This window comes from Squalius cephalus (assembly GCF_949319135.1).
Source record: "Squalius cephalus genome assembly, chromosome: 17".
NCBI classification, from domain to species: domain Eukaryota; kingdom Metazoa; phylum Chordata; class Actinopteri; order Cypriniformes; family Leuciscidae; genus Squalius; species Squalius cephalus.
The window spans coordinates 5638436-5666285 of NC_137138.1; the positions used below are offsets into that span (position 1 = coordinate 5638436).

At 38.4% G+C, this 27850-nt stretch overlaps 2 protein-coding genes across 2 annotated transcripts; one reads left to right on the forward strand and one right to left on the reverse strand.

The window, feature by feature from the left end:
* Nucleotides 1-1501: 1501 nt before the first annotated feature.
* On the reverse strand, nt 1502-5507 carry dolk (dolichol kinase). Its single transcript, XM_079898459.1, has 2 exons — nt 5381-5507; nt 1502-3760 (listed from the first exon to the last, which is right to left on the reverse strand). The coding sequence occupies exon 2, from the start codon at nt 3631-3633 to the stop codon at nt 2059-2061; it is 1575 nt and encodes a 524-aa protein (XP_079754585.1). The 5' UTR covers nt 3634-3760; nt 5381-5507; the 3' UTR covers nt 1502-2058.
* A 184-nt stretch (nt 5508-5691) lies between these two features.
* nup188 (nucleoporin 188) lies at nt 5692-27752 on the forward strand. Its single transcript, XM_079847691.1, has 44 exons — nt 5692-5749; nt 6568-6622; nt 6864-6937; nt 7176-7260; nt 7519-7599; nt 7685-7729; nt 7864-7956; nt 8041-8160; nt 8262-8473; nt 8555-8669; nt 9285-9485; nt 10782-10871; nt 10975-11040; nt 11575-11694; nt 12272-12398; nt 12490-12663; nt 12762-12888; nt 12974-13061; nt 13148-13224; nt 13330-13444; nt 14050-14170; nt 14275-14341; nt 14427-14552; nt 15431-15564; nt 15700-15806; nt 16570-16776; nt 16875-17044; nt 17494-17563; nt 17941-18008; nt 18234-18429; nt 18531-18608; nt 19041-19126; nt 19634-19779; nt 20391-20560; nt 20914-21114; nt 21528-21620; nt 21712-21864; nt 22592-22729; nt 23537-23611; nt 25848-26054; nt 26180-26311; nt 26393-26445; nt 26534-26663; nt 27370-27752. Exons 1-44 carry the CDS (start codon nt 5724-5726, stop codon nt 27547-27549), a joined length of 5199 nt encoding a protein of 1732 aa, XP_079703817.1. The 5' UTR covers nt 5692-5723; the 3' UTR covers nt 27550-27752.
* The last annotated feature ends 98 nt before the right edge of the window (nt 27753-27850 follow it).

A 27850-nucleotide genomic window follows, 5' to 3' on the forward strand; every position in this document is an offset into this window, starting at 1 on the left:
AATCTGATGAAACGTCAAAAATGTGCCATTTAAAAAAAAAAAAAAAAAAAAAAAATCTATATCCAAACAAAGAAAATTATATTTGGCTGAAATTAAATAAAGCTTATTTTAAGAACCATATATATAAATATGTATAGAATTGTGTGTGTGTATATATATATATATATATATATATATATATATATATATTAGCAGTCAAATTGATTAATCGCATCAAACATAAATGTTTGTGTTAATATGTGTTTGTATATATTTGTATATATTAAATGTGTAGGTGTATATATACTGTATATATATATATATATATATATATATACACACATACATGCACACACAAATATTATATAAACTCAAACGTTTGTGTTAGATGCGATTAATCGATAAATGACAGATATACATACATATATATATATATATATATATATATATACACACACATACATAAACATGACATAATATAATGGCATAAGTACATTTCCATAACTGCATCATGTAAATAAAAACTAATTCTAATTACTAAAAAGTATTAAAATATATTATTATATATTTTATTAAATATTATTGAAATGGTCTAGTATGTTTACACCATGGCAGTATTTGTTATACAAAAATGATACAAACAGATAATAGCAATGAGAATTTAATGTTTGTAATTGTCAAGTAATGTCACAAAAATCATATGGTTCAAAAAATAGGCATATTTCATGCAAAATATATTTTTTCTTTTTGATTACATTTAATTTGTACAGCACTTTTTATGATACGTGTTGGAAAGCAACTTTATAGAAAATAGAAAAATATAGATCTTTCATGAGATTCACCTAAATAAAATAACCAAAATGTAGAAATTGTTTCCCTTCTTTCAGTGTTGTTTATCAGCGAGTGCAGACATTGTTAAAGGGCGTTACATTTTCCTTTTCTTTCTTTAATAATGTGCAACTCAATCCCTGTCATTTATACTTGAGTGGCAGACGCAGGATTTGAGAGAATGAAATATTAACAGCAACTCAAGACATCAGAGCTTTATAGGTAAAATAAACCTTCAAAACAACAAAATGATCGCATGTAAACCTTACAAAATTAAAACGCACAATTATTACAGTTATTTCTGCACAACTAGCAGCACCAAAATGTGTTTTCAAACCATGGTTAATGTAGTTAACTAGTTTTGTTACTTGCAATAAAATAATGTTAACTGAAATGAATATAATAACTTATTTTATTTCAGAGAGTTGCCAAATCTTCATTTAGTTTATCTTGATGTACCACAATAACAAAGCGAAGACTGAAATAAAAAAAATATTTATAAAATAAATATAAAATATTAGTTAAAAAAACAAAATGAAAAATCTAACTAAAATTAAAATGGGATATATATATATATATATATATATATATATATATATATATATATACATATATAAGTGCAATTCCATTTGGTGCAACTAGTGGTACAAAAATACACATTTTACCTTCAATTCACATTTTTATTTTTGTGCCACTTTGTTTTAGTATCAAGTTTTCTATTTAGTTTTATTATAATGCTATAGGAAATGCATTATATATAATGTATATAATGCATTGAATACATTTCAGTGTTTTTTTCTCTCTGTACTAGAGTCATAAACACTTTCATTTTTTAATTTTTTGCTTTCAAAACTGGAATAATTCCATGTCAGACAATACTAGGGCTGTAGCGTACCATATGAATTAAATGCTGTTAAAGGGATAGTTCACCCATTTACTCCCCCTCGTGTTGTTCCAAACCTGTGTGAGTTTCTTTCTTCTGTTGAACACAAAAGAAGATATTTTGAAGAATGTCGGTAACCAGACAGTTGATGGACCCCATTGACTTCCATAGTGGGAAAAAAAATACTATGGAAGTCAACTGGTTACCGACATTCTTCAAAATATCTTCTTTTGTGTTCAACAGAACAGAGAAACCCATACAGGTTTAGAACAACACGAGGTTGAGTAAGTGGTGACACAATTTTCATTTTTGAGTGAACTATCCCTTTAATATCTGTGCGTTGGCATACTGTGAGTGTGTGTTTGATCTCATAGCAGCAGAAGGATGTAGAGGTACAGAGGAAGCAGCAGGTTGTCTATCTGTGACGTGTACGCCTCCAACATGGCCACCATGGTGATCGAGCCCACCACCCACGAGTAGCTGGCGTTCAGGTTTATGCTGCTGTCGGCGATGAGGAAAACCACCACTGCGATGATCTGAGCGAACACCGAGGTCGCCGTGCCCTCGAAGGTCTTCTTAGTGCCAGGCCAGCGGATCTCGCCGACCGAGCTGCCGAAGATGGACGCCACGGTGTCGCCGACTCCCACGGCCAGCACGCCGGCGTAGGGCACCAGGCCACCGGCGCCCCCGAGGCCTCCTTTAGGCGTGCAGGTCCCAGGCGAGAGCCAGATGGGAAGGGCGACGCCGAGGAGAAGGTAGATGTGAGTGAGAATGAGCGGTCCTGAGTCTCTCTCGTCCAGGAATAAAGTGAGAAGGCATCTCAGGGGAGGCCCGAGAGGTCGGATGCGGAAATAGCGGACGAATTCCAGGAACAAAAGCGCTGAGAGGCACACGACCGCGGACAAATGAAGCAGAGGACGGTCTAGTGCGAGTCCGGGTGCGAAGGTTAACACGGTGAGGAGGTGGAAATACTTCCGCACGGTCGTGGACGCCTGGTGCTTCTTGCTGCTGCCCGAGCGATGGCTGTTTTGATGCATCACAACGGCAATAGCTAGAAGCAAAAGTGAAGCCCAGAATCCAATGAGCCAAAGGCGGGTGCTGCTCTCGGTGATGAAATGCATCAGCCAGGTGATGGGGTGATGCTGCGTGAGCAGGGAGAGCCAAGGAACCAACAAGCCCAAGCCCAAAACGACAGTCATGGTGTGGAAGAAAAGCGACGCCGACCAGGTTTCCGATTCCATGAATACGAAAAGCACCGCGAAGAAGATTCCCAGCAGCACCAAACCAAACACGGCGACCGGGAGGAAATACGGAAGCGGGTCGGAGTTCGCGTTCCCGGACGAGACCAGAGAGCGCTTAATGAGCTGGTTGATAATGAAACTAATCCCGCCGAGGATGAGGAGGGCCTCGCCGGGAGTGAAGCAGCGTGGGAGCAGGTACAACAGGATCAAGCTCACGTACACAAAAATCAGCAACACCTCCAAGACTTCAATCACCTCGGACACTGTCAGCGTTTGCTTCACTGTGTACAGGATGGCGCTGCTGGCGATGCCGGCTATAACACAGGTGTTTGTGGGCACCGGGCGTGTGATTCCCAGCGCGATGAGAGACAGGAACAGAGCCAACATCATGCCTATCACTGTAACGACCATGGCGAAGCGCTCCATGTAAACGTTTCCCACGAGGACGCAGCGTCCCCTCAAAGCGAGACCCAGCAGAGGCATCACCATGCTGGCCGGTAAGACGCCGCTGTTGGCCGAAGGGCGAAACTGGAAGACGGCGGCGCCGGTCCGAAGCAAGCGATCCCATTTGTGCTGAACATAGAAAGCCTGGACCGCCAGAGCGATGCAACACCAGGACAGCTGATTCCACACGGCCATGTGAACGGAAATCACCATAGCAAACACCACGGCGGATTCAACCAGCACTGGATCCATCTGCATGATCGAGGAGCGCGTGTCAAAGCTTTACAGGAATGAGGGACTTCAAATATGGCAGTCTGTCAGAAACGTCCTGGTGCACACACAAATATCGTCCACTTCTCGGGCTCCTGCACACGCCAAACTAGACCTGGGTAAAAAAATTAAAAATCATTAGACACAAACCATAAAACTTGAAAAATATTTTAATAATATAATGCTTACTCTCACTCTTAGCACATTTCTCCACAGAAAAACCCCACATAATAAACTAAAATATAAACAAGATTTGATCAAATATTTTTCTCACTTTTGGCATTTTTATCCACACAAAAAACATGGTACCCGATTAAAATGAATATATTTTTAAACATGCACTTTCATGATTTTTACATGTAGTAATGTCATAGTATTTTTTAAGCAATTTGGAGTATGGAATACGATAATCATTTAGTATAATATATGTCAAAGTACTTTGGTATTAACATCTGATACTTTCACTGAACTATGATATTTTTTCTAAAGTCATTAGTCAATATCATGGTAAAAATTCAGAAGTAAATCAATTATTTTACTCAATGTGATGAGAGATGTTGTTCAATGTGATGGCACCTACCTAGACACATTTTTTGGGCACAATAGAGATCAACCGATATTGATTTATTATAACCGATACCAATTATTTGCATGTTTATGCGCCCGAAAACCGATATATAGAACCGATATTTATTTATTGTTTTATTTCTGTTTTTGACAATTATAACAACAGCACTGAACTGAACAAACTGTTTTATTTAGCACTTTTTAAATACTGTAATTTCTGAGATTTCACTCCCCCATTGCATACAAAACAAAACACACTTCTAAATCAATAAATAGAGTCTGAAAGAGTGCAAAAAATATTTTTCATCCCTATGACGCCCAAAAATGCCGGATGGAAAGCTCACTCGTTTCAAGACACATTCGTTCTGTCGAGAGTTTATATTCTCTCACTACGAAACTAAAGGAGGGTGGCAAGTTTCTCAATGGCATTTGAACTCTAGACACTGTGAACTTTAGCACTGTTGAACGCCCAACAGCAGCTGTTTCTAAACATGGTAAATTATGAAAAGACAGCATCACTTTGTCAGCAAAAGTAAAACGATCTGGTTTTAATGGCTGGGTGCTCTGGCATTACAGTGATTAATAATATATGAATAATAGTGTATCATTCACTGTACTTTAATTTAAAATATTAGTGTTTAAAATGTTAGGGTTTTTATAAGCACCCAGAAATAATGTATGAAAAACAATACTATAAATGAGATGTGTTATATGAGTATCCAGGAAAAAATATAAACAAATAATGTAATAAAAGATAATTATAGAAATCTGTAAATAATATGGATTTCATAAGTACCAAGAATATTATAATATATATTTTACCACATCTTTGTTCAATGCAATCTTTTCTGGGTGCTTATACAATGCATTACATGCACATGAAACATATATCAGCAGAACATTAGCTTATTAATGCATGCATATTGTGCAATTGAATATGTTATACGCATTTTAAGGGATTGTCAGTCTTAACATTAAATATTAATACAACAGCAATGTTGTTATTCTATACGGGTTTACAGTGTTTATTTACAGCTAGATAGGGTTTTGTTGGGCTCTACGGCAGAAATGACAGCTCATTCACTGCAACACCAGCTGTTCATTAAACACCCTGCATAGTAAATAAACGCAGAAACATCATTTTACACCAAATGCCGCCTCATCTTACCCCTTTCTCTGTGATTGAACGCTTGCTTCTTGAACAAAAGATTGTATTCCTTGTGTTTTACTGTGACTCGTGCTCTGTAAGATCAGCTGCTCACTGACTGACGGTGGGAGCGGCCATCAACTTCGTCACGTGGTGTCAGAAGGATCATGTGACCAATGTCAAAAAAAAAAAAATCTTAGTCAGGATTTTTAAGCAGATAACATTTTTTACCTTCTTTAATTTAAATGCGTATATATTTACATAAGTATTTTATGAATATTAATATATATATGTATTTTAGGATTTAATCAAGTCATGTGATAGGAGAGTGCGCGTTAGTGTTGGTCACGTGATTCGGGTGAAGATGGCGGACTCGGAGATGTGTGTCAGGTAAAATGGAAGAAAGAGAAACTTACTAGTGTTGTTCTCAAAGAGCTTGAGCGAAATTTGTAGATGGAGAATATGTCGATATTTTATATTTCGTATGTAGCCATAATGTGCGTGGGAAATAGGACTTCGACGAGCTGTTTATTTGACATTTAACGGCAACACGAGTCGGTCGCGTGCGTTGGCTGGCAGACCCGCGCTACTGAAATTCAAATGTTAACTTGGACAGTTATAACAGCTTTTATTAAACCCAGTACTTCTCAAACATTTAATAAAATAAGCATATTCATATTGATTATTTGTGAAAATTTCCATTTGTTTTGACTGAGTCGGTTAGAACACATTACAGTAGTTTGAAGTGATGAATGAGTTTCATCGTGTATGTTGTGTACGATGGTATAAATCTATTACAGTCTAATCTATACACATGTAGGATGCATAAATATGGTGTGTATATATATTTTATATAGGATAAAATGGAAAATTGACATTAAATATTAAGAGCTGTCTCGAGTTGTGACAAGTTATAATTCTTATAAAACAAATTTTCAGTTCTTAAAAAATTGTGACCACTTACACGACTTGTCATGAATATGTACATTTTAAACAAATGTTTTTGTTTTTTTTAATGTCTTTTTTTTTTTTTTTTTTTTGGTGAACTATATTTATATACTGTATGGACCTAAAAAATCATAATGACACAATGGTAAAACGTTATATTATCAGTTCTGGAAGAATCTCTGTCATATTGCAAAGCATAAGCAGAAAAAAAAGTTCTCCATCCAGTTTATTAACAATGGCACATTTAAAAACTTATTTAGGAGCAGCCGAGAGTTATGGACTATCTTGCTGGGGAGATCTGCACTCCGAGAACCGGTTGGTACACAAACCAATTATTTCTGATGTTTTTCTGTGATTTAATTACACTAATTACACAGATTTGTATTTAAAAGCTGTGTATGTTCAATGATAGTTAATTATAGAGAATTCTGTGAGGGAACTCTATTAATAATGCTGTTTTATTCTAAGAAGGCACTGATCTGATGAGATATATTTGTAAAATGTATCTTATAGTCCATCATTTTTGAAATGTGATTTTATTTGTATGATCTGACAGGGCCAAATTGAAGCTGAATTGAATCGTAACTGGGAGAGACTTCTGCAGGGTCTGTCCTTCTACAAACCACCCAGGTAACACAAAATCCTAGAAATAAAAAACCTTAAAGATGAGATTGGCTTCATCCAGCTAGGAAGATACTATCTGATGATATATACTTGATCTTCTACCTCTTGAAAGTATCCATAGCTACATTTACACGCAATCAAATAATCAATTTGTAATCAGTTGGACTGTAAAGCGTTTGTGTAAATTGATCTGATTGTTCTCAATCTGAATGAAATGTCAATCGTATTGAAATGTTATGTGCAGCACGTCGGCCGCAGACAAGCTGAAAGCAGATAAAGACACAGCACAAGCTCTCAAAGACTTTGGACTCAGGATCAGCAAACTCCTGGTAAGTGTCTGGGAACATTGGCTTTGTTTTAAATGCTAGTGAGCTGCCTTCTTAGACCACAACATAAAATGCAAAAGTTTTTTTGGTTGTAATATGCATGTTTTTATGCTTCTGAAACCCTAAAATGCTTTCTAGGATGATGTCTTACTAGGATTTGAAATGCATTGCATTCTCATTATTTGATTCATACATAATGACACGGTAAATTTGGCTGGATTGAGACTTCAGGAATGGATAAATGTGTGTTTATCATGTAAGGGTTTGGATGAACAGCAGAGCGTGCAGATTCTTCAATGTTACCTTCAGGAGGACTACAGAGGCACACGAAACACACTCAAGGTGAGCTCGACCTCATATGGCACACGCATGTACATCTGATGTGTTCACTTTGAATAAATGATTAATCCTCTTTTGTTCCCATTAGGCGGTGCTGCAAGATGAGAGACAGAGTCAAGCTCTACTTCTGAAGGTAAGACCTCCTTATGTCTTTTCAGTTTTGTCTGTCAAATCACTTTGTATTTGAGTACTTGAGACAAAATATGGTTGCTTAAAAGCACAAAATGACTATATATAGAAATGTGATGTTGTAATTGTGTTGCACAGATAGCAGATTACTACTATGAAGAGAGACTGTGTGTTCTGCGCTGCGTTCTCCACCTCCTCACATACTTCCAGGATGAGAGACATCCATACAGGGTAAATAACAGTAGCAGAGATCAGCTGTTGTATCAGACAGTCAGAAGACCAGATTCATTTAATTCTTCCTCTTTCTCACTTCAGGCAGAGTACTCCAACTGTGTTAGTCAACTGGAGAAAGATCTGGTGTCCAACTACAGGAAGCAGTTTGAGTTGCTGTCCAAATTAGAAGCTCCAACATGGGAGACGCATGGAAACCTGATGGTGAGAAGAAGTTTGGTACTCTGATTATGTTCAGAGCAGCATCACAATTAATTACTCCTATAGAATTTGTCTCAGGATCTATTCATCTCATCTCTGTGTAGACGGAGAGGCAGGTGTCCCGCTGGTTTGTACAGTGTCTAAAGGAGCAGGCCCTGTTGCTGGAGATCTTGTTCCTGTATTATGCATACTTCGAGATGCCGCCCAATGACCTTTCCACATTCACACGGCTGTTTAAGGAGCAAGGCTTTGGACTGCGGCAGACCAATCGACACCTTGTGGACAAGAGCATGGATGCACTAGTTGAACGCATTGGGTCAGTCACCTGCTCCTTTTCCTCTCATACACTCGCAAACAAGAGTTTTATAATAAATTGACTGTTTCATCCTCCCAACAGGTATTTTAGTTCTTTGATTCTTGTGGAAGGGATGGATATCGACTTCCTGCATAAATGTGCTCTGGAGGACCGAACCGAACAGCATCAGTTTTATGACCAACAGGATGTTTGCAAGGTAATCCTGACCAGGGACAGTTCAGATACAGCAACTAATTGTGGTTGGTTTTAAGAATATTGAACATGGTACTGAATGTACACTACTGTTCAAAAGTTTGAGGTGCATGTTCTTTTTAAAGATTTTGCATGTTTTAATGCTTTTGAAAAGTATCTTATGATCACCAAGACTGCATTTATTTAATAAAAAATACAGCAAAAAAAAAAAGAGCCATTACTCAGTCTAAGTCAGTCGTGTCACATGATCCTTCAGAAATCATTCTAATATGCTGAAATATTTATGCTGAAACATTTCTTATTATTATCAATTTTGAAAACATATTTTTGTGGATACTGATAATTTTTTTAACAAAGTTCAAAAGAACAGCATTTATTTGAAATAGAAATATTTTGTAACATTATAAATGCCTTTACTATATCTCTTTGATCAATTTAATGTCCTTGGTGAATAAAAGTATTTTAAAAAATCGTACTGACCCCAAACTTTAATGATTGTGTATAGTAAGAAATTACCTATTAAAAATGGATAGTTGTAGCTCTGAAATCTGATTGAATCCTCAACATTGTTTTACCTAAAATCTAGAGATTTTCTTTAAAAATGGTTATGTGTGTGCAGGAGGTGGATCAGATGCTTTTGACTTTTGGTGACATCTCTCACCACGGTCCGGTTCTGTTGGCGTGGGTTCTGCTGCAACACACACTGCATCCAGAGGAAGTCAGCTCTGTGATCAGACGTCTAGGACACACTACGCTGCAGCTCGGGGTCTTTCAGTACCTCACCAACACGCTGCAGGCGCTCGGCAATGCTGGAAATAATGTAAGAACAGCTTTCTATCACTGTTACAGGAATCCTTGCAAAACATCAGAGCTAGGGTTGCACAATTAATCGCATTGAAACCGCACACGATTTGGCAAAGGCTGCGATTATTTTATGCACAGCTTGTCAGTGCAGCTTGGTGTATTCGTTTGTAAATGCTGCTCCATATGAAAGCCATAGGGTGTTCTCACACAGACACGCCAAATATGCCCTGCCGCAGAAGTACTATCTGTTTAACACAAGTCTTTCCAGGAAATCCCTATGGGCATCATGTAATAGACGGATGCTCAACTGTCGTTATGAAGTGAGTTTGGAGTAGAAGCATGTTAATAAATGTTGTCTTTTGTTGGGCAAGAGGTTCATAAATGCTTCTCATGTTTGCAAAGATGTGTTGCTTTTTCAAATGCACGTTATAAGTGACTCAAACTCAAAAGTGCTTTCAGATGGAGCAGCGTTTCCAGAGCTGTACGTCAATGACAAGCTGCACATAAAAAATAATCGCAGCCTTTGCGATTTCATAATCGCAATAAGCCAAATCGGTTTAAGTGCGATTTCATGTCATTTGCGATTAATCGTGCAGCCCTAATTAGAGCAGTGGTTCTCAACTTTTGACCTGAAGGTCATTTGTTGTCCAGCACGATTTTCAAAACCCCCATATAGGCTGAGGTATTTCTGGTAATTCTGTTATAATTGACAAAACTGCTAATTTTCAAACTTTTATTAACAGAAACTTGGTGTTGATATGAAATGCTTTTAAATAATGATGAAATGAACCCCGATTAGTGTCTGGAAGTTTCAAAAACTTCAATAAGAACAATAGTTATTGAGTGGGGAGAAGAAATTTGGTTTCACTATTGATACTTTGCACGTGAACGTCAGTTGTACTGGCTGGCGGGCAAGAACGTCATTCTCTAGCAACGAAAACCAGTAAACTAATCAAGGATCTTGCCAGGACGTTAACAGTTTTAATATACAAAAGTTGGTGTTTTGAGGTGTACACGACATGCCAGATAGTTGTTGTGCGATTGGATGCACTAACCGCGTTTGTTGCTTGCCAGATATCACGTGACTGCAAAGTATCAATACCTTGATTTTGTCTTTAGTTTGATTTACCATTTTAATTTAGATTAATTTACATTTAAATGCTAGGGTGCTGTAGGACAACAACTTTATTAGAGTGCACAATTCCATATCTGTCTTATGTAATAGGAACAAATTACTTAGCTAAAAAAAAAAAACTTTTCTCAGATGGTAACATGGACTTAAACATGCTGCCCATGGTCTCTCTCTTTCTAGTGTACAGCGAGCACTGCACGGATGTGTATTTACGGTCTCCTGTCTTTTGTCATCACCTCTTTTGAAGAAGACACTCTGGGCAGCCAACAGGTGCAAAAATACACATTTACACACAGTTTTCAACTGGTAAGTTATTAAGTTAAACATTCAACTTGGACTCATTAATTAATTGTGATGATTATTCTGTCTGTAGCACCTGATCAATGCAGCATGTGAAGTTCTTGCTGCACCGAGTCTGGCTGAGCTTTTCTGGGAATCGGTGAGCAAAACAGTTGATGCACATTAAATACAACTCCACTATTTGTATATTCTCTTTCTTTACTGATTGCGCGTCCAAAATCTCTTGCTGTCTGAGTAGCTACTGCTTTTGAATTTGAATTGAACCATATGTCCCCCAAGAGACGTGTATTGACACGTTAAGACAAATGCTGGAAATAAAACCAGTTGAAAATGAAAGTGAATTTTTTTTTTTTTTTTGCCGAGTTTGTATAGTATGAATGAAAATCAGATGTACTACATCCACCTTGTTTTTACTGTCACATGACCTACCAGCGTCAGTTGTGTGGCTTCACTGCCATTCATAAATTCTCTCCTGTAGACTCATGGGATAGTAACGTGTCCAATGAATGCGCCCTTCAGTATCTCGGCTGAAGTAGTAGGTCCTCAGGGTACTTTTTGCCTACTGTTTTTTTAAATACTATGTTTTCGGACAGTATTTGATTTCGGGTGCAGAGTGTGTGTTTTCTGAGATGCCTGTGTGATATGAACTTTGACCTCTGGTTGTGCCCTACAGAAGCCGAACATGGGTCTGGGTGTGATTCTGGACAGTGCAGTGGGTGTGTTTCCATATAAGACTGGACCTTTACTACAGCTGCTCACTGCACTGCTGTCTGACAAATCTACAGCTAAGAAGGTATCAACAATTTTTAGTGCATCTTTGTATGTATATATAATCTGGCCACTTTAATTTTGTACCACACTGATATAAAAATACAAAGAGAAAGTATATTTCTTTCTTTATTATCAACAACCTGAAGTGCATTTAACATTACATCAGGGTTTCCCAAACTGGGGTTTGTGAAGGAACTGCAGGGGGATCGTGAGATGATCAAAAGCTAACAATTAATCATAAAAAATGTAAATAAAATATAAATCATTTTAAAATAAAAACACAAAAAAAATGTTTTCTTTTATTACCTGCAAGTCATGTGATTATTAACCGACATCTGAGAACTATCAACATGCAAATATGTTGCTAAATATATATTTTTTTTACTTACAATCTATTTTAGGCTGACAAAAAACTAACTAATCTGATTATGAGCATTTTAAAATGTAATATATTTTAATTACAACTGCTTAATATTTGAAATCTGATTATGTAATTGAGATTTTATAATCAGTTACTACCCTCACATTGTGTGTGTTTATAGATGTACACACATGTACATGCTTTACATTTCTTGGACGTTTCTTGGTCTGTCTCTCAGGTGTACACCTTCTTAGATAAGATGTCATTCTACACTGAGGCCTATAAGCACAAACCCAACGACGTGATCTCCAGAGAGGATGGCACTCTGTGGAGGAGACAGACTCACAAACTCCTCTACCCTCTGGGTCAGTGCTGAGCACAGGAAGCCATACACAATGTGTCTGTTTCTGTATGAAAACATAAAGATATGTTTTTGTGTATTATCTTTATGTTCAGGTGTAGGGCAGACCAACCTGCGGATGCCTCAGGGATGTTTCGGACAGGTGTGTGAAGTAAAGCAGCTGTCAGTGGGTGAACAGGGTGTCCTTGTGCGCTGGGAATATTCCTACAGCTCATGGACTCTCTTCACATGCGAGATTGAGATGCTGCTGCATGTTGTCTCTACTGCAGGTACACACCCTCAAATCTTATATTTATTTAACTATGTTGTTTTGTTGAAATTATTGACCTGTGTTCACCTGCTTTTGACATCTGTCTGGGGTGAATAGATGTGCTGGCACACTGTGAGAGAGTAAAGCCCATCTTGGATCTGGTTCATAAGATCATCAGCACTGATTGGACGGTGTCTGACTGTCTGCTGCCACTCACATCACGGATCTACATGCTTCTGCAGAGGTGAGATGCACACATAAACATGAAGACCAAACAGTAAACAGTGCATTAACAATGAAAATAACAGGATGTATTTGATTTCTGTCAGGTTGACCTCTGTTATTAACCCTCCAGTAGATGTGATCACTTCTTGCGTCAACTGCCTTATCGCTCTGGCTGCACGGCAGCCTGGGAAGGTAAATGTTTACTATTGTATGAAAGCTTAGTCAGTGTTATATAGAGCAATGAACTACAGACTAAACAACCTCTCTTTCTGATGCAGGTTTGGTCCAGTCTGCATCACACCGGCTTTCTTCCGTTCGCCTCCACTCCTCTGACTAACATGGCACAGACCATGAGGTGATACACAGACACATGCAGAGCTGTTGAACATGAACAGCATCATATTCACTTGTTGAAGTCAGAGAAACCTGAAGAATAACATGTTTGGGGTTTGTGTTTCAGTGCAGAGGGCATGAAGGCGGGTAATTATGGCAACCTGCTGGTGTTGATAGAACAGCCCAGAGGAGAGTACAGTGTGACCATTGCCTTTTTAAGACTGGTGACCACACTCGTCAAGGTAATGCATTTATCAATAATGTGAAAATTACCAAGTATCGCCTGAGCAAGTATCACTACAATACAAAGTCTGTATTGTAGATACACTGAGTTCATTTACACACAAGCAGCTCATAATCTGGTGTTATCAGTGTCTCAGAGCGGCTTGGTTCACAGTAAATGCTGCAACACAACTTTATTCACACTCATCTTCTCTGAGTCTGGGTCAGATAATGTAATGTGCATTTATAAATCCAACATGCACCAACCGTCTTCCCAAATTTTGTGCTTATAAACCGGCTTTTGTTAACAAAAGATAAGCTTTAAGGGCTACATGCGTTTCCATCTAAATAAAAACTTGATGTTTTTAACATTTGAAAATGAAGAAATTAAGACAGTCATGTTATTTTGTTTATTATAATAATAATAATAATCATTAAAAAAAATAGTAATTAGTATTTTTTAGTCATTGGTATATTACAAACATTTTTACCTAGATCTTTTTTTTTTTCCAAATTTTAAAACAATCACCATTTTTCAGAAAAAATACAATAAGATATTTGTCCTCAAATCGTGAAGCTCTACTTCAGTGGTGGATGTTAAGTTGGGATGTGTGTGTGTTTTCAGGGTCAGTTGGGCAGTACTCAGAGCAGAGGACTCATCCCATGTGTGCTTCTGGTTCTGAAGGAAATGTTGCCTACTTATCATAAATGGCGCTACAACACATATGGAGTGCGAGAGACGATCGGTGAGTAACTCGCACAACGTAATTGTTTAAAAATCACTCTTCAATTTCTCTAGATTTATTGGTATTTGCTTTACGGTCTGTCTCTTCACTGTCCTCTGTCTCAGGTTGTTTGATTTTAGAGCTGGTTCATGCTATTCTTAATCTGAGTCAGGAGGGGGAGTCAGAGGGCAGGTAAGAGGATAAGGATGATATGCCATCATCAAGTTTGGTGGTGTTATATTTTCTCACATGCTTGACCTGTGTGTGACCTCTGCAGCGCCCCCAGTCTGCAGTCATTGTGTATCTACAGTCTGGCCAACACAGAGGCAGGACAGGCGGTGGTCAACATCATGGGTGTGGGAGTGGACACGATCAACATGGTGCTAGCAGCACAGCCCAGCAGGTACACACTGATTGAGCTAGGGATTAGAGTTCTCAACGGGCCTGAAAATTACAACCCGACCCGACCCGGCCCGTGGCTTTTAAAGCCCGGATCCGATGTAACCCGACACATCAACACGAAATATCTGCCCGAACCCGGCCCGCGGCCCGATCGACGCCGCGTTTTTTTTTTCGTTTTTTCTCATACACGTATTAGGCTATGACCAGCAGACGGGAATTCAAATCAACCTTTAATGTTCACGCCTTTTAACAATACAAACAACTGAAACAATAAACTTTAAATAAATAGGCTACATAAATATGCCTTTTTGACTGAAAACTTTTTCGACCCTGTTTTTTTGCTGTCATATATCATCAGCACCTTGCATTTTGAGCATTACACAACCTGTAGAATTTCCATCAGAATCCAGCAACACTCCAAACACTTTCCAGACCTCCGATTTTCCCACTCATGTAGTAGCGACGGTGAATTCACCTGCGGCAAGTTTACTTTTCACCAACTCCATCTTCTTCTCCAGGCTGCGTGCACGCAGCGCGCGTCAGGTCTGCCCACACGATGCACGTTGCACGCAGCAGCCAGACTTTCTTTACGGTGAACAGCAGCGATGATTAATAATTTTTTTTTTTTTTTCACTGAGTGGAAAAGATTAAGCCCGAGGTCCGACCCGACCCGAGTCATTTGCTTATATTTTCGACCCGAACCCGCGGGTCCCGTCGGGTTTGTCGGGCCGACCCGACCCGTTGAGAACTCTACTAGGGATGCACCGAAACCGAAAATGACTTCATTTAAAAAAAAAATTTTTTTTTTTTTTTTTTTTGGTATAATTGTATTATAAAACTTTTTGATTTAATTCTGTCTGTCTGTCTGTCTGTCTGCAGTGGTGGTTCTGAGGGACCTGGTCAAGTTCTGATCCAGACAGTGAAGTTGGCGTTCTCAGTCACCAACAATGTGATCAGACTCAAACCGCAGTCTGATACGGCCTCACCTCTGGAGCAAGCTCTAACACATCACGGTTAGCACACACACTTCAGTGCATGGGAGATATGAAATATCAGACTGTTTTGTCAGGGATTGCTCACAATAATAAATACTTGACCTTTTTCCTATATTGCTATGTTCCCAACACCAGATTTTGTTTTTCTTACAGGTGGTCATGGCAATAACCTGATCGCGGTGTTGGCAAAGTATATTTACCACAAGCACGACCCAGCACTTCCACGACTTGCTATACAGCTGCTGAAGAGACTTGCCACGGTAATGCTCTTGACTCCTCATGTGGAAAACAGCTTCATAAAGGGACAAAAAAAATGTAGTTTTAGTGTAACTTTAGGCTTAGAGTTAACTAAAACATTTAAAAATAAATTTGGAATAACATGTAAATATTAGATGAAAAACGGAATTTACAAAATTTAAACAATTCATAAATGTTGCCTTGGCAACTAACTGAAATAAGTTTGTTAATCTCATATTTGACCCTGGATCACAAAATCAGTCACAAGTCGCACGGGTATATTTGTGGCAATAGCCAACAATACATTGTACATTGTATGGGTCAAAATGATCGATTTTTTTATTTTTTTGCCAAAAATCATTAGGATATTACGTAAAGATCATGTTCCATGAAGATATTCGTAAATTTCCTACCGTAAATATATAAAACATTTATTTTTGTGAATGAATGCAGCACAATCGCGAACATTTAATGGAGAACTTTAAAGACGATTTTCTCAATGTTTCGTTTTTTTTGCAGCCTCAGATTCCAGATTTTCAAATAGTTGTTTCTCAACCAAATATTGTCTCATCCTAACAAACCATACATCAATGGAAAGCTTATTTATTCAGCTTTCGTGTGATGTATACATCTCAATTTAAAAAAATTGACCCATGTGACTGGGTTTGTGGTCCAGGGTCACATATTTATAGTAATTAAATTGCTATGATAATTGTATTATAGTGATCCTAATTTAATATCAGTAGAAGTCACCATGTGTTTGTGCTTTGTGTGTGCTGTGTACAGGTGGCTCCCATGTCTGTGTACGCTTGCCTGGGCAGTGACGCCGCTGCCATCAGAGATGCGTTTTTGACCCGACTACAGAGCAGAACTGAAGACATGCGTATTAAAGTCACCATACTTGAGTTCCTCACCGTGGCTGTGGAAACGCAACCCGGACTCATTGAGCTCTTCCTCAACCTGGAGGCCAAAGATGGCAGCGACGGGGCAAAGGTCACATAGGGGATACAATTACTCATAGATTTAGTGTGAGATGCTGAATGAGTCTGAGCAGTGTGTGACTGTCTGGTTTTGTCTCTCTCTGTGTGTAGGAGTTTTCTCTGGGAGCGTGGAGTTGTTTGTCGGTGGTGTTGGAGTTGTTGGACTTTAAGCAGCAGGGGAAGTACTGGTGTCCTCCTCTCCTGCAGAGGGCGGCACTGGCCTTCCTCCACGCGCTCTGGCAGGACAGACGGGACAGCGCTCTCTCTGTGCTCAGGACCAAGTGAGTGTCTCGCACATAACAACCTTTTTGACTCTTAAGATCTCTTGTCCAAATCAATTTTTGAACTAATTTTCCATAATTATGACAAAGCTGCTTGTTTTCAAAATTTTTTTTTTTTTATATATATATATATAGAAACTAGGAGTAATGATATATTTAATGAACCACTATTCATTTTGTGATTTGACAAGTTTCAAAAAACTGTATTTTCTTCAATTAAAAGCAGCAGTTACTGAGGGGAGGAAATAGAAATTTTCATTATTTTCATAATTTTCTTATTTTTTAATGTTTTAGTGAATTTTGATTTGTGTTTTTTAGCATTTTATTTCGAGTTAGATCATTTTAAGCATGTATGTCCACTTAGATTGGTCAAGGATAGCCACCATCATTTGGTTTTGGTTGGTCAAAATTTTGAATTAAACCAAGCTTGTTATCATTTATCGTTACAGAGAAAAATTCTGGGAAAACCTCACAACTCCTTTATTTGGAAACTTACCTCCCCCATCCGAGACCACAGAGGTATGTGTTTAAATAAATAGTTAATGGTAATAGCTTGAAGACATTTGACTCCAGAATTGCGCTAATTCTGACAGACTGAGGACATTCATGGATGTTCTCATGAGGCAAAAAATAGTTAACATTAGTTAACATGAACTTACAATAAAAATACTTCTAAAGCATTTACTAATTAACTAAGAATAACAAAGATGAATAAAATATGGTAACAAATGAATTGCTCATTGTTTGTTATACATTAACTTACAGTAACGGATTGCCGATAGTAGCAATAGTTTTATATGAAAGCGGTCTGGTGTGTTCTCATGAATAGTTGAGTTCTTGATAACTACAGTATTTTTTTCTAGTATGATTGTTTCTTTGTGTTTGTTTTTGTGTAGCCATGTGTTCTGGAGTCTTGTGCCTTTGTGATGAAGATAATCGCCCTTGAGATCTACTATGTTGTCAGGTATGACCATATACAAGCATGTACAAACAGAATTTGCTGTTTCATTCAAAAACAGCCAGCAAAAAAGCTGCTTTAAAATAAATAAAACATGTTTAGACTGAACACATCCTGTGTGGACACTCCTCAGTGTGTTTTTTATCATGTTTCTGTTTGCAAACCCCAATACAGTTGCACACTTTCATGCTTCACATCAGTTGTGCATCTCTCTGTGTCTGTCTCTCTCAGTGGCGTGTTGGATCCATCGCTGAAAGCGGCTCTAGAGAGTTTCAGCAGTAAGCGCCGCTATGAGTTCTGGTCAGACTATGTGCGTGATCTGGTGTGTGTGGCGTGTGATGGTGAAGAGGAGGGTCTGCGCTCTCTGTCTGAGTCTCAGATGCTCATCTCTGCCTGGAGAACGCTTTTAATACTCTCCACCAGTCATGTGAGCAGCTACACTCAACTTCACATGCCTCACAATGTGAATGCAATTATACTGCTGGTACTGTGTTTATCATAACCAATCTTGTATGTGTGTGTTTGTAGTCTGAGGTGATGCATCTGAAGGATGACACTGTCAGGCAGAAGCTTTTCATGGACGTTTTGGAAGGTACCAAAGCAGCAGTAAGTTCCCTTAAACATAAAAGCTCCCACCTCTAGCTATCTAAATAGGGACTTTAATGTTCTTAATTTAAGACAATTGTAATTATTAAAGATTAAGTCCTGACCTTATTGCTAAAAGAAAACTTAAGACCTTTTTTAGATGTATAGCTATGTCACTAACACACACGCTTATAATGCATCAGTACAAAAACCTCAAACTCCCGTACATCAGCATAGTACAGGGTTGTGCAAACTCAGTCCTGGAGGTCTGCTGTCCAGCAGAGTTTAGCTTTAACTCTCCTCAACACACCTGTCTGGAAGTTTCTAGTGTACCTAGTAAGACCTTGATTGGCTGGTTCAGGTGTTTCATTGGGGTTTGAGTTGAACTGCAGGCCAGTGGCCCTCCAGGAGCAGGATGCCAGGGGTCATAGTGTGATCATCTCTCTCTTTCAGCTGCTGATGTCTCAGTCTGTGTTCTGTCTGCGTCTGGGATCAATGATGGTCACACTGCTCCTCATCCTCCTCAAACAGTGGAAAAGGTGTGTGTTTTTCTTCATGACCTCTGTAGTGGCTCACAGCCTCACATTTAAAATGAATAGCAACGTTTCTGCCAAGTTACTGAATACTGAATAGATGTTGACTTGTAAATCAAGGTTACTATAGTTAACTAAAACAATTAAAAACATTTTCGTTACTTAAAATAAAATAAAAAAATTTAAAAAAATGTTTTATTTCAGCTACTTGTCAAAGCAAAAGAAAATAATTTTACTTAACTTAAAATTGAACTAAATATGATAGACATTTAAAAAAATAAAAAAAAACAATTACTAATACAAATGACAAAAATATAGTAAAATTAAAAGATACAAATATACAAACAAAATAATAATAAAAAAATATATAATAGTATGCCAATGATGCTTAAATAGCACTTGTGTAAATGTGTGCAGTTCATGTCTATATAATATTTAAAACCCTTTTATTTCAAAGGGCAGGAAAGTCCTGTTTTCCATGATAACTCATGATGTTGATGTTGTTTTTGTCAGTGTGTTGGTGTCTGCTCCAGCACTACTGACGCCCTTGTCTTTGATGATGGAGAGCGTTCTGCACGCTGAACAACAGCTCATGGACCGAACCAAAGCCAAACTCCTGTCAGCTCTCATCTTAGCTCTACATATACAAGGACTCAACGGTCAGTCTGAATGTTTGTTTGGAAAAACCAAGCTCTGTTCCAAAAACCAAGTCAGGGTTATTATCATAGAGTGTAAAAAAGGAAAGATTACACTTACTTCCACTGTAGAAAAAAAATGAAGACAAAAAATACAGTCGTTGCCGATGAAAGAGTCTGCGCAGTAGTGATGCTGAGGTGGAGCCGCAGTATTAAGGTCCCGCCCATAGTCCCGCAGATTTCATCGCAATCACAGCTGTCAATCATGACATTACACCCTGGTTTTATAGCATCAAATAAGTAACTAAAACCAAACTTATTGGAAAAATGAACACTTGAATATACATCATCATGATAAGAACTACCTAAAATGACACAAACCATCTTCAGGAAAAAATATTTGAAGTGTAATTGGATTTTTTTTAGTTTTGAATCGTCCCCTTGCATTAAAATAAAAAAACTGAAAATATATAAAAAGAATAAAAACTATAATAGTATCTCAATGATGCTAAAATAACTAATGAAGTCTAAAAATATAGTCTAGGTAGGCAGCGCACTGGGGTTTGGAACAGAGCCACCGACCGTGTGCATATTGTTTGTTTTGTTAACAATTTGTTTAACAATAATTGGTTCAGGAGGAGAGATTACCCAGCTTCCCCAGCTGCTGTTGTGCATGTGTGAGGTGGTTCAGGACGAAGCCCTGGCGTTGATTGACAGCACACGTCACATGATCCAGAGGGGTGACGTTCAGGAGGACAGCATGGAGACAGACAGCCCGCATTTCCAGAAAGACCAGCGAGACTCAGTGAGTGTGTTAAGAAGAGTTGTGTTTCTATGTATAACGTGCACAAATATGCTGTTGGCATTGTATCCCTCAATGCACTTCACTTGTCCTGATATCAGCAACAGTTTTAACATTGTTCTTAGACAAGAAATAGGATTAAAAACACTTTGATCCTGAATGCCTCCTGCTGAATTAAAATACTATTATTTTAATTCATTGTTTAATTCATTTTATTTCATTATAGTAAAATCATGTGACAATAATGTAGGATACTACTCGAGTGATTAGTGTATAATGTATGCTGTTCACAGTATTTTATAGTGCAGTATGCTAGTGTACATCGTATGCCTAACCAGGATCTCTCTCTGTCTCAGGTGTGTGTGTTAGCTCTTCATCTCTCTAAAGAGCTGTGTCGTGCTGATGAGGATGGTGAGCAGTGGCTGCAGGTGGTCCGGAAGCTGCCGGTTCTGCCGTCGGTTCTGAGTGCTCTAGAACTCAGCCTGCGTTCCAAACAGAACCTTTACTTCACCGAGGCAGCGCTTCATCTGCTGCTCACACTCGCGAGAACACCGCAGGTACAAATCAGACGCTTCAGCAGCTTTACCCTTCACTAATGAGTGATGTCTGACTCACTGAGGAAGCAAAACTTTTGAATCAGTGGTTCTCAACCAGGGAGGCTCAAGATAGTTTAAAGATAGAGGCTTTCAAGATAGTTCAAAATAAGCATTAAAATAATCTAAAACTAAATAAGATATTTCTTGTTTTAATTCATTACATTTTATTACATGAAACTTTAGTTAGGGTATAACTGTGAGATGGGTGACATCAATTTGAGATAATAAACAAATTAAATGTGTATTTCACTTCAAAAATGTATTGAAAAATGACACAATAGGACTTCTGGGAACCTGATTTGCTAAAAATGATTCTGACTTCTCAGTGCTCTTGTGCATGAAGTGTTTGTGATGTTGTTCCTCCTGATCTGTAGGGGGCGGCAGCAGTGGCGGGTGCCGGAGTGATCCAGAGCATCTGTCTTCCTCTCCTCAGTGTGTATGAGGGTCCAGCTAATGGAGCCACTCAGGTACTGACTTAAACTAAGACTTCAACCTGATTGTTCTAAAGAGGGTTAGAGGTCGTATATAAGCCCTGCTCTCTCTCTCTCTCTCTCTCAGGCGTTTGTGCGTAAGTCTCAGGACGCCCCCAGCTGGCCAGGTGTGTACAGATTGAGTTTGTCTCTGATGGAAAGTCTCCTGAAAACTCTCCGTTACAACTTCATTAATGAGGCGCTCGACTTTGTGGGCGTGCACCAGGAGCGCATCCTGCAGGTGTGTGAGATATCTATCTATCTATCTATCATTTAATCTATTGCTCTATCGATTGTTCTATCATTTATCGTTCTATCTATCATTCTATCTATCTCTCGCTCTATATATCTATTGTTCTATATATAACTTGTTCTAGCTCCCATTCTGTCTATCGATCTGTCTATGCTTCTTAATATCTCTATCTATTCTATATCTTTTGCTCTGTATCTTTCTATCAATCTATATATCTATCTTTCTATAAATCTCTTGTTTTATCTGTTTCTCTATCTCTTATTCTATCTACCGTTTTATCTTTTGTTCTATAGGTCATTCTTTCCATCCATCTTATCTTTTTTTAATCCATCTATTGTTCTATCTGTTGTTTTAATGTTTCTAATCAGTTGTTAAAGTTGTTCATCTCTCTATCTATATATGTAATGTTATCTTTTTATTATTTTATTTCCCACCCTCAATACTAATTCTCATATTTTGTTAGACAGTAATTATCCTGTCTAGATTTCCCCCCCTTTATTTTCTTACCAATTATGATATAGCAATACAACAAATGCTACCATGATGTGTAAATATTTTACAATTTAAATGAATTTTTTTTTAATTGTGACATTTTAAAAATGAGCACGTTGATGTTTTTTTTCTGCCCTATTCTGTCGTGACAACATAACTGCTCATTGAAAGTGTTGATTAATAAGAATGATGTGAATTCAGTTGTTCTCATATGTTGTTGTAGTGTCTGAATGCGGTGAGGACGGTTCAGTCTCTGGCGTGTCTGGATGAGGCCGATCACACGGTGGGCTTCTTGCTCCAGCTCTCTAACTTCTGCAAGGAGTGGCAGTTCCACCTGCCGCAGCTTCTGAGAGACGTACAGGTACTGTTCACTACAGCTGGGGTCCCTAGACAGGGGCTCATGAGTCCAGGAAAACATGTTCATTCATTCAATCCAGCGTAACATTAAAATAAATCAAATCAAAGGCTGCAATTTAAGTCTGAGTCTGTTGCTCTGCGTGTGTCAGAGTGAAGAGTGACACTGTGTTCACTTACACGCGTTCAACGTAATAGTGTTTAACATGCGTTTAGGAATGCAATGTGTGCTAAGTTAATTTTATATACATTCACATTTGTGTCATTTCTAACGTTTTTGTGGACAAAAAGTTGATTGCATTTTACTGATATTGTGCCAAAATAAAAACTGGAAAACTTTGTCAAAAGCTCAAGAATTCGAACGTTTGAAAGTGAATGAATTAATAATTATATGAATTGTAACTTGTGTTATTTGGTTCCTGTAAAGAGTGAAACACGAACACCTTAAAAAGTAACTATTTCCAGTGGCAGTTTAGTCTTCGTTCTTAGTAGTGTAGTAGAAATATGACACCGTTTTTAATGACATGAAATATATGAAAAAAATCACACTATATTTTTAGGCCAGCCCATGCACCCCTATACTATAGATATAATTAAAAAAAAAAAAAAATCAATGAAACACTCACGAAAATAAGAAGCTTTATTTGTGAACTTTAGACATCAGAGAATCGTGAACATGCAATTGTGTCATTAACTTATTGAAATATTAACTTAAATTAAATACTTAACTCCCCCCTGAGATTACATGTCCCAGGGCTTTGTTTGTGATCCTCTGATCTACACAACAGTAATGATTTGTGTTTGTGTGTTTCAGGTGAATCTGTGCTATCTGTGTCAGACGTGTACGTACCTCCTTCACAGCAAGAAAATGCTGCACCATTACCTGCAGGTATGAGACCGCTAGAAGCGAAACACAGATGATCTTTAGGCTTTAATAATCCGAATAGATTTGAAAAAGGTGTTTTCGTTTCAAAACATTAGCATTTTCCAGTAGTTTCTCATCCACACTGAAACGTGGGAAAACGCTAAATTCACCTTACTGCGCATGCGTAAACCCTCATGAAAGCTCACTGAAACGATACAGACGGAACAAGACATAATCAAGTTATCACGCAATTCTTCTGGCAGGATCATTTTATTTAGCAAAATATCTCCCCATTCACTGATGGGTCGAGGTCGCACTCACTCACCATTATATGTTTGGTTTAAATCGCGACTGCTCTCATGTTTTGCCGCAGGACAGCAAATGTGCGTATATTTTCCGTCATCTTTGCAGGACTGTGATATGAAGAGTGTACAAAGGAACATATTTTAGCAACCGTGTGAAAGTGAATGGCACATAACAGGCACAATACAGTATAAACATGAATATCTATGGGTTCAATGTGTGTCACATGACTAAACATGCGTCGTTGTGTGAAGAGATCCCAGATTAGGACCCCAGTAGTATGCCTGATTAGCCTGACTTCGTCATACTCATATTCTAGTCAGAATGTGAGTCTGAGACTGCTCCATAGAGATTTGATTATGGGGCGTGTCTCAACCGAACCAGGAAAAAAAAAAACTCTGCACTCAATTGGATAGACCTACAACCAATCAGAGCAACGGAGTAAATGACGCATGTTCTTCATTCATATTTTCAACCAACAAAATGTCGCGGCTCTCTGTTCCTCTTTTAAAATGAATACGCTGTGGATATCTTCTATAACAGACGCGATGGCGGAATCTACACATGATGTTTCATAAACAAAGTTCGGGAGGAGCACGTACAAATAATCAATCCAATATCAACTTGTCATAAAACAATACCATGTCTAACGTTACCCTATATCAGCATGAGGAAGCATATTCACTCTGTCAACTTACCTAACACTCCTTGACAGTTTTTCAGCATCCCTCCACCACCCCGAATCCTCACTCTTGTCTTGTTCTCTCACAACCAGGAACACGGGGGGAGTATGGCTACCGAGCCCACAGCCCTCTCCTCGGACAGCACGTCATATACGCATTTATTCTATCTGACTTATTTGTGTGAACTCGTGAAATCTTATATATGCATTTATTCTATCTGACTTATTTGTAAATGTGAACTCGTGAAATCTCAATTCTCCAGCTGCACTCGTCTTTGTTGTAAACTAATTCAAATCAAGCGCTCTTTGGTGACGTAGGTGATTACGTTACCGTTGCTCATCTGTCCATCATCGTATAAAGCCCGCCCTGACAATTTGATTGGTCCGAACAATTTTTGTTCGGGCATAATAGCTCCTCAACGGAGCGAGTCCAGACCGAACTTCCCGACCAAAAAATATTGTGGGCGGGGTTCGGGCTGGCACCCAGGCTAATGCCTGATCAAAACTGTTCTCGCGATTCTTAATGTAATCAATCAAGCTTTAATTCATGTAATAATCTTTTATTTTTATCCCGATTATTTATAGTTTAAGTGAAAGAAATTGCATTTTTAGGAATGCTTTGCGACATTAATTGTTACTAAGTAATAAGGCATAATGTAATTTTTTTTAATTACAAGCATGTCATAATTCTTAAACAGAATTGTTTAATTATCATATTTGTTATCAAAGATTTTTATCGAAAAATATCGTAGATGGTGAAAAAAACGTTATCTCTAATCATTTCGGATAGCTGTATGCTATGCTACTATCTAAGCTAACTAAAAAAAAACACTAAGAACGAGAAATGTTTAATTTCATAATCTATAGCTTTGGTTATATACTAGTACATGAAACATGTAAGTTATATAAGACATTAATGGTCGTTATAACGTAGTTCAAACAACTTCTATAATAAAGTGATATTGGATTTGTAACCAGGCACTAAAGCGATTACCTATAAAATGTGCTTTGAACCAATCGGATTGCTTGGGTCCTAAGCTGGGACTCATCTCTTCACCACACCGGTTTCACAGTCCAAACTTCAGTGCGAAAACGGGCGGCTTCAAATGTATCCACTTTGGAGAGCGTTTTCAAAAAGCTTAGCCGTCTCAGTGTGGACGGAAGGCCAAACCAGAGAGAAAAAGATGCGTTTTCACACAAAAATGTATTAGTGTGGACAAGATCTTAGTGTCTGTCTGTGCTCAATTGCTTTAATATATGTGTCTGTTTGCCCAGGTTAAGAATGGGGAGGGGCTTCCTCAGGGGCCACACCCCCAGCGTGCCGCTCAGCCCGCCTCTAAAGAGCAGGTGGAGGGCGAGAGAGAGGAGGCGGAGTCTAAAGCCCTGCAGGCGGTTCAGTGCAGCCTGTTAAAGATCCTCAGTAAAACACTGGCCACGTTACAGCACTTCACACCCGACTGCTGTCAGATATTACTGGACCAGGTACACACACACACACACACACACACACACACACACACACACACACCCACATATCACTCATTCATAATCATGCAGAGATATTCATTCATATTCATGCATATATTGTGTGTGTGTGTGTGTTTTAGTCTATGGACCTTGCGGAGTACAGGACTCTGTTTGTGTTGAGTTTCACCACTCCTGCGTTTGACTCTGATGTGGCTCCGTCGTTCGGCACTCTGATGGCCACTATTAATGTGGCGCTGAGCATGCTGGGAGAGGTAGTGCTGCACTTTCCCCTTTTCCTCTCTTGTAGATCTTCACATTATTTAAAGTGGTGATTTTGATTGTTTTCTGTTTAGATTGAGAAGAAGAAAGAGCCGGTTGTCTCCTCTGAGGACACACAAGCACTGAAGTGAGCAGCAAACACCTGTGATACAGTCACTCTGCTGTTGATCCTTCAGTTGGACTGCATCTCATCATCTCTCGCTCTCTGCTTCCAGGTCTTTGCTGATGTTCTCCATGGAGAACTGCTTCTACGTGTTGATCTCTCAGGCTGTCCGTTGTCTGAAGGATCCTTCAGTTTTGCCCAGAGACAAACAGAGACTCAAACAGGAGCTCAGCTCAGAGCTGGTGAGTTACTCGCCACAATCACTTCTTCAAATGGAGAAAGAAAATAAATCAGTTTATTATTATTATTAAGTCATCTGTGACATTTTAAATTATCTTTTTCCCTACAAATACCCTTTTATTTATTAGTTATGCTTATTTATAATTTAACTAAATAAAAGGAAAATTAGTTTGACATCAAAATCAAATTTTCTGACAATTAAAGATTTTTTGTTTTTTTCCATGAATCTATTGTATTTAAATTTGTGGGTTATTATTACTGTAAAACCATAATCATCCTGTTTGGACTGTTTTTCCCTTATTTTCTTTCAAGTTATGATCAGTATTACTTTAGTGAAAATGTATTGGTCTTTAATTGTTACAGTGCAAAATAGTCCTCAAAAATACAGTGGTCTTCAGTCTTTACTTGAAAAAAAAAACTAAATTAAATGATTTATATATATATATATATTTTTTTTTTTTTACAAAACCTACCATTCATTTGCTGTGAAAAAGAATCATAAATTAACACAGTATTTGCCAAAAAATATATACATTAGAATTTTAGAGAGAGAGAGAGAGTCAAGAGTCAGTCTATTAAAATGAATTTTTTTTTTTTCTTGGACGGTCCTGGCTGAATGTGAACAATGCATTTCTACAGTGTTTTTGACCTGTTTGCTTAAGATGTTTATCCAGTCCGTTCCATCCTGTCTCTTCTGTTTTGTTTCAGAGTACACTATTGTCCACATTATTCCGGTTTTTCCGCCGAGGTTCCCCTTCCTCCCCAGCGAGCGGGCTGCTTCCCTCACCACAAACCAAACCCCCCCCACCAGGATCCAAGGGTGCACCGGAGGGCCAGGAGCCCTTCATCCAGCTGGTCCAAGCCTTTGTCCGGCACGTCCAGCGCTGATGCGCTCGCTGCCGCACACCTCCTGCTCTGATGAGAGCGCAGTACTTGAAAAAGCGGATTCAGAGATCTGAATCACAGTGTAAGGGAAACTTGACAACAATGAATCAGTTTCAGTGATTCTGGCTTCATCGTCCTTTTGGTGCCAAAGTTCGTTGCGTGACCTGGACTGCACACAGGGCCTTTTCTATTTAAGACCATTACCGTTCCTCATGAAAACACACATGGGCCTGACAGCAGCTTTGAAAACTGTCAAAGCACATTTAAATGTTTTTTGTAGTTACATGTACAGTATATAATTTTG

Bases quoted from the DNA above. Each gene is read 5' to 3' on its own strand.
- dolk (XM_079898459.1), bottom strand. From the start codon at position 3,633: ATGCAGATGGATCCAGTGCTGGTTGAATCCGCCGTGGTGTTTGCTATG.
- nup188 (XM_079847691.1), top strand. From the start codon at position 5,724: ATGGCGGACTCGGAGATGTGTGTCAG. The intron at 15,807-16,569 runs GTAATGCTCTTG...TGCTGTGTACAG, and splicing joins TGCTGAAGAGACTTGCCACG to GTGGCTCCCATGTCTGTGTA. The intron at 16,777-16,874 runs GTCACATAGGGG...CTCTGTGTGTAG, and splicing joins ATGGCAGCGACGGGGCAAAG to GAGTTTTCTCTGGGAGCGTG.